This window comes from Vipera ursinii, assembly GCF_947247035.1.
Source record: "Vipera ursinii genome assembly, chromosome: Z".
NCBI classification, from domain to species: domain Eukaryota; kingdom Metazoa; phylum Chordata; class Lepidosauria; order Squamata; family Viperidae; genus Vipera; species Vipera ursinii.
Genome location: NC_139517.1, coordinates 99,788,511 through 99,796,128, shown reverse-complemented (window position 1 = coordinate 99,796,128; position 7,618 = coordinate 99,788,511). Strand labels below are relative to the sequence as shown.

General features: G+C 38.6%; 1 protein-coding gene across 1 annotated transcript in view; it reads left to right on the top strand.

Moving 5' to 3' along the window:
• Positions 1-1,123: 1,123 nt before the first annotated feature.
• The window catches only part of PPP1R9A (protein phosphatase 1 regulatory subunit 9A), a gene marked incomplete at its 5' end in the record, with an annotated part of 75,318 nt that continues 68,823 nt past the window's right edge, over positions 1,124-7,618 (top strand). The window contains 1 exon segment of the mRNA XM_083379030.1: positions 1,124-2,485. Coding sequence (XP_083235156.1) covers positions 1,124-2,485 — 1,362 coding nt within the window.

Below are 7,618 nucleotides of genomic sequence, written 5' to 3'. Positions count from 1 at the left end.
ATTTAGTTTCAATGGTTTGTTTTGTAGTTTCTGTGATCCTGAGCTGTATTATTTTTTTACCCAGTTTCCTGGGCTATTTTCCATCCTGCTGTGCATTTTATTAAAAGCTTATATCTGAAACTGGTGAGTTGGCCATGCTATCCTAGGCATTCACACAGAAAGAATAGTTATCCCTTAGTGGAAATGTGCCTACATGCAAATTTCTCCCATTTACATGCTGTCTGAAGTGTTATGCCCATATGTAGTGATAGAAGAGTATATGTGTAGTTGAACTGTGTATGTATATTATATATGATGTGTAACACAAAATAATAAGATGCTGAATAAAATAGAGAAAAAATGTGACAGAATATGTGACACCAACACACATGAACATGTTGGATTTTTCTCATAGACTTATTCCATGGTGTGTTATACGTTATGGTAATGGATATCACAGGATATCAAATAAGGGGGGGGGAAGAAGGTGTTAAACTTAATCTTCCATAGAATCACTACTACTTTATCTGTAGTATGGGACATAGTAATTATTCATTTGTGACAGAAATACACCTAAATTGTTTTGTTCTTAAGTTGAATGTTTGAGCTCTATCAATGGAGTTCAAAAGAGACTGATCCCTTGTTTTAAAATAAACCCTGAATATATAATATTTATCACTGTCATTAAAGCTTAAAAAGTCTCTGTATTTTTTTTTTTTAATTTTACCTTTCTCCAAGAAGCTAATGTCAGTGGGATACTCATAATGAATACTTGCCAAGTTGAAATGGGCTTAGTTCATAAGGTGGAATTACATCAGGTGCAGTATGTGTATAACTGTTTCGCTTTATTGCCAAGATTGTTACAAAATAAATGTATAAATCACATAAATGGAAGCTAGAAACCCAAGTATTAGTCAAAATCCTATTTTTGTATTGCAGGTTTCACCAACTTTTTCTTTGGAACATCCTCCGATTTGTCAATTGGTTTTTTTTCTTCTGCTTCAGAAAACATATCTGTAAGATTATCTGCTGCCTATGAGTATGACTTGGACAGAATCTCTTTTATTTTAAGTGCATCCTCAGTTCTAATCAGACTTAGGTAGCCCATTATATAAGTTGGTGTAACACTCTGAAATTCATAAACATGAAGTCAGAGTGTTCAGGAGAAAAATCACCCCTCCGAAGTGCCTCTCCTCACAGGAATGCTTATAGGGCTCATTTCCAAGCCCTGAGAATGAATTTTGATGAAGAAACAGTAGGAGCAACTTCTGAGCAAACTAGGGGGAGAAAATATGGCTCTAATGTCAACAGGATTAAAAAGTTATTCATGCAAATGGGCACAGAGCCTAGTAAGAGTGCTGATGGAACGACAAAGACCAGAGGTAGAAGTAGCCTATTATCTCCTGAAAGAAGGAACAGGCCTATAGAGATTGTGGAGAAAGCCGATGGATCCGTGGTACAGTTAGAAGCTTCTGTTTCAGAAAGGATTAGTAGATTTGATGCTATGTGGGATGAGTCTTGCAAATTTACTGAAACCAGGAAAGTGTTTAGAAGAAATGAAACGCAGCCTTCCAAACACTGTTCCTCAAAGAAGGAGAAAGCAGTCTCTGCTAATGAATGTCAAGATGAACTATGCATCTCTCAGTCAAAGAAAGGAACTCCCCAAGAAGATTTAATGGACAGTTTTAGTTCAAAAGCAGAGGCTGTTTCTCCAACTGTCAGTCAACTTAGTGCAGTGTTTGAAAACATTGATGCACAAAAAGATGTAATTGTTTCAGAAAAAGAAAGCAGTGAAGAGTTTACTCTAACTGGCCACTACCCTCTAAATCTGTCTGCAGTCAACAAAGATTTGTCTTCCACAGTTGGAAATATTGATGGCTTTAGTCCATTAAAAGATACCAGTGCTTGGCCTTTATTAAAACAAAATACTAGTTCAGTTGAGAATTCTCTGCAAACCCCAACTACAATTAATGAAGAGTCAAAAAGTACTTTGCCTGTTTCAAAAACAAGTGAAACACAACTTAAAAGTGACTACTTCTCTTCTGGTCTCTCTGAAGTACTTGAACAAGATATAGTAGAGACATTTAACAAACAGGATTTGAGTGAGAATAAGGCAGAAACAGAATCTAAAGCACCCTCTTTACCAAAAAAGATATTTGATGGAGCCGAAAATACAGAAATGTCAGGAAACCTTGCCATTACTGGTGACACTGCTTTCCACGTAGCTTCATTTTCAGTTGAAGATAGAAATGAAAGCGAAATGCAAAAAGAACAAGATGATTTCCAGAGCTCTCATGGATCTAAACGTGATGATTGCAATGTTCATAAGATAGAATCAATATATAGTTCTGACTGGGGAGAGATTTGTACTGAAGAGGATGACCAAGAAGATAGTGATGATAACAGTTATGAACTTGCAAAAGAATATTTTGAAATTAGTGGATTATCAGAAGAAGATGAAATCCCACCAAGCAGAAAAATTAAGTTCAGTACTGCTCCAATTAAGGTAGGTTTCACTAGCATATCTCTTGTATATACATGCAACTTTTTATTGCAAGTTGGTTGTTTTTTCATGGTTATTTTGCTAATGAATATTGATAATGGGAGATTTTGTCCAATAACACAGAGTACTGAATATTATGGCTTTTAGTATTCCATTGAGTACTTTGTCTCAAAAACAAATGAAACACTTGTTAAATGTTATTTTATGGAACTTTGAAACCAATGTCACAAAAAGTTTACCTGTTCTGCAATTTATTCAGATTAACTTTGTCAAGCCAATTTCTCTATGTAATTTTTGTTGTTATTAGCCTTCTAGTGGGGAATGAGGAGGCTGAATTGCTAGAATAAATTATATATAAGGAGAACCAACATTCAAAAGTGTAGAGAACTCGATCTAATCTATTGCAGGTGCAGTAACACTTATCTATGAAGAAATAATTAAAGCACATTTGACAACATGGTAAACAGGTTAAATGAGACCTGATGGAAAAGATAAGCAGATGGAATCAAAACAACCCTCCCAAACAATTGGAGCTTTGTTCAATAGTGCAAATTTGTGTATTGTTGAAGCTGTTTTTTTCATCTTCCTGGATATGTTAAATTGTATGTATCCAGCACAACTGGAAAATTCAGTACAGGTGGTCCTTGACTTACAAAGATTCATTTAATGACTGTTCGAAATCACAATGGTACTAAAAGAAAGTGACATGATCAGTTTCATACTTTGGACCATTGCAATATCCCCATGGTCACATGATCAAAATTTGAGAGCTTGACAACTGGCACGTACTTATGACATTTGCACTATCCTAGCGTCATGTACTCACCCTTTATAACTTTTCCTAGCTGGCTTCCAACAAGCAAGCTCAATGGAGGAAGCCAAAATCGCTTAACTGCATGAGTCAATTAATTACAGTGATTCGCTTAAGTATGGCAAAAAGCTCATAAAATGGGGCATAATTCACTCAACTGCCTTGCTTAGCAACAGAAATTTTGCGTTTCACATTGTCGTAAGTTGATGACTACTTACAGCTGTTATTTAAAAAAAATACTAAAAGCATTTAGGGAGCAGCTAAAGTGTCTGGATATGCCAAAAAAAATTGCCAGTCAACAAATAACACTTATGTTAAACTTAACTTAATTATAGGTTTAGGTTTTTCATCTGTGAAATGATATGCTATATACTCTTCATTTTAAAAAGTTGTTATTAATTGTTTTTCCAGTGCTCAAGATGGGGTATATAGCTTTCCCTGCTACTTTCCTATTAGTATAACAACAACCCTGTGAGGTTCATTAATCTCATTGCTGAGTAAATTTTAATTTGGGATTTCATTTTCTTTGATCTTTCTTGTTATTTTTAGTGAAGATTGAAATGAGATGGTGCATCAAACTTAAATTTTTATTTTAGGCTTTCAACACACATACAGTCACTAACGGAGAATTCTGTGCTGTTAAACTACTTTCACTTAAAAAAAAGATGTTAAGTATTTTAGACTCATAACTATATTTAACAACTGATAAAAACTGTATTGTAAAAGTAGCTTGCAATTAGCTATTAGCTTGCTTAATTATGATTTTTTTAAAAAAAGATAAATACACAAGAGAAAGAAAAGAATCCATGTGGAGGAAAATACTGAATAACAATGTTTTCTTTTTATTTAGAATTGGTACTTATAGCATATTCTGTTATTTCCCTTTATAGTTTGGACTCAGCTTTGCCAATATACTCATGGAATTATCAGGATGACAATTATATGTTCATTTTTAATTGTAAAACACTGTAAATTCTGGCAGTCACACAAAACTGGTTTTCATATTATTAAAAAATAACCCATTTATTACTCAGGTATACATTACTATTTAGAGCAAGAGCTTCCACTTTAAGATATGTGGACTTCAGCTCCAGATATCTTCCCAGCCAGCATGCTATAGTATTACTAAAATCTTTGTTCTCCAGCATGAAGCATAACATAAATTGGTTGGAGCTCAGAGCCATACATATGGCCCTACGCCACTTCCGCAACAGGGTGGCGAGACAACATGTCCTGGTCCTCATGGACAATGTAGTGGCAAAAGCCCATGTGAACCGGCAAGGGGGTACCCATTCCAGGTCCCTTATGGCCGAGGCCCAACTGTTGGGCTCTTGGGCAGAGACCAACCTCTCATTACTCAGGGCTGAGCACATCTCAGGGGAGGCAAATCAGCAGGAGGACTTTCTCAGCAGGTCAGCAGTGGATCACTCCGAATGGTGCCTGCACCCCGGTCTCTTCAAGGAGATATCGGAGAGGTTAGGTCAGCCAGTACTGGATCTGTTCACTTCTCCAGCGAATTCCCAGCTCCCGAGGTTTTTCCTCCTGGTTCCCCTCTCCAGGGGCAGTGAGGACAGATGCCCTCCGCAGTCCTTGGCCCGGGGGCTTGCTGTATGCCTTTCCGCCTCTCCCTCTGATCCCAGCAGTCATCTACAAGTTACTGCAAGAGCGGGCAGAGGTGATACTTGTTGTACCACACTGGCCAAGATGGCCGTGGTTTGCTGACCTCGTGAGTCTGTCAATCTCTTCCCCATGGAGGATTCCTCCAGATCGCATTCCACTCAGCCAGGGAACTCTGCATCATCCAGAACCCCAGTGGCTCCAGTTGACCGCCTGGCACTTGAACGGTTGCTCCTGACACATGAGTCTTATTCACCAGAGGTAATTACAGTGATTCAGGCCTCCAGATGGCCTACAACAAACAGGATCTATGACTCCACTTGGAAGAGTTTCTGTAGTTGGTCTGATAAGAACCAGTTAGATCTTTCGGATATTACTATCCCGAGGATCTTGAATTATTTATTGGAGGGGCTTAACAAGGGCTTGGCGCCCAATACCATCCGCTGACGAGTAGCAGCTCTCTCCACCATGTTTACTTGGGGCAATTTAGAGGCATTGGCTCAACATCCCATGGTATGCTCATTTCTCAAAAGACCGACTAACACCAAACCTCCAGTGGTTCACTGGTATCCCTCTTGGGATTTGTCACGGGTCTTGCAGGCCCTTACCTCTCCTCCATTTGAACCCATCAGGACCGGTACTCTGTGGTTCTTGACAATTAAGGTGGCCTTCTTGATAGCCATCACATCAGCTAGACGCATTTCTGAATTGGTAGCTCTCTGTCAGACAGGGCTTATGTTGACAGGGTGGTCCTTCGATTGGATCCCTCCTTTATTCCTAAGGTCAATACCTTGTTTCATAGAATGCAGGAAGTCATTTTGCTGGATTTTTGTCCTCATCCATCTGTTGCCTTGGAATGGTAATGGCACAATCTGGACGTGCGTAGGGCTTTGTGCCACTATATTAAGCGGACAGCATCTTTTCGCAAGTCGGAAGCCCTCTTTGTTTCCTTTCAACCTTCTACTATGGGGCGGAAGGTTTCTGCCTCCGCTGTAGGCAGGTGGATCAGAGCAGGGGCATGCCAATCTCATTCCCTGTCAGTTCCCAGGCGTATCACTGCTCACTCCACTTCTGCGGCTTGGGCGACCCAGGTGTCAATTTTCAGTGTGATAATTTAGAAATCTTAAAGTTTAGAACCATTAATCAGGTGATTTTATGTTGGCTGAAATGTTGACATCGTCAGAAATTATTTTGCTTATACCACTTGTCCATAAATGTATAATAAATGATTTGCAGTTTTTCTCAGCAACCACCTATCTAAAACGGTCAGTCATCAGTCTACCCTCTGCACAAAGAACTCTGCATGTGTTTACTGTGCACATACCCTTTGTTTTGGGGTTTATCTGGAGACAAATAGTCCTAAGGATATATTTATTTATTTATTTATTTATTTATTTATTTATTTATTTATTTATTTATTTATTTAATTAAACTTATATACCGCCCTTCTCCCATAGGACTCAGGGCGGTTCACAAGGTTATTTAAAACAGTCCAACAAATTACATAAATTAAAACAATTAAAATGATTAAACTAACCTTGAAACTAAAAACCCCAATAACAATTAAAATATAATTAAAAATCCCAGTTAATATTCTCAGTCCAGGCCAGAAAGCTCGAAAGATGTTGAACAAGAGGGGAGAGAGGACCAACCCCTGAGGAACTCCACAAACGAGAGGCCTCGGGGCTGACCTCTGCCCTCCTGCCAACACCAACTCCGAGCGGCCCAGGAGGTAGGAGGAGAACCATTGTAGAACTGCCCCCCACTCCCAACCCCCTGAGACGCTGCAGCAAGATACCATGGTCGATGGTATCGAAAGCCGCTGAGAGGTCTAATAGGACTAGGACAGAGGAACAACCCCTGTCCCGAGCCTGCCAGAGATTATTCACCAGCGTGACCAATGCCATCTCCGTGCTGTACCCTGGCCTGAAGCCCGATTGGTATGGGTCCAGGTAATCAGATTCCTCCAGGAACAGAGGGAGCTGACGTGCCACCACGCTCTCAACAACCGTTGCCATGAAGCGAAGGTTGGAGACAGGATGATAGTTGTTCAAAACAGTTGGATCCAGGACAGGCTTCTTGAGGAGGGGCCTCACCACCGCCTCCTTCAAGGCGGCAGGGAAGCTACCTTCCCTCAAAGAAGCAGTTATTACTCAAAAAAGCAGTTATTACAGTTATTAGGTTAAAATTGCATTTTGGGAATGCGAGTCATGAGAAAAGTAAAATTTGTAGGTAGATATAATAGAAATATGTGAATACATGTCCTCATTTTGCTTTTTTCCAGGAACAGCAGTTCAATTTATGCCTTCTCCCTAATATTGTAAACTGTATATTTTACTGTGGAATTAATAGCTCCAAAAGAAGATTCTTCCATGATACAAACTACTCCACTATTGCTTTTATTATAATAAAGAGACTTATAGATATGGCAGGAGAAATAAGTGGATGCATCTAGTTTAGGAAATTGGAATAAATTAGGAAATTTATTCAAAATACGTTATAATTTGTTCACCATTTAATTTAAACCAAATTAATTACACAGCTTGATACGTTTGAAAATAATGATGGTAAACAAAATATGACAGAAATATGCATTTTAAAACAGTAACTGTGTTGATAAGAAATATTTCTTTGATTTGGTTATGTGAAAAGAATATATTTCCCTATGTCACTTGCTCTATTTTTTTTAAAAAAAGTCTAATGTTAGT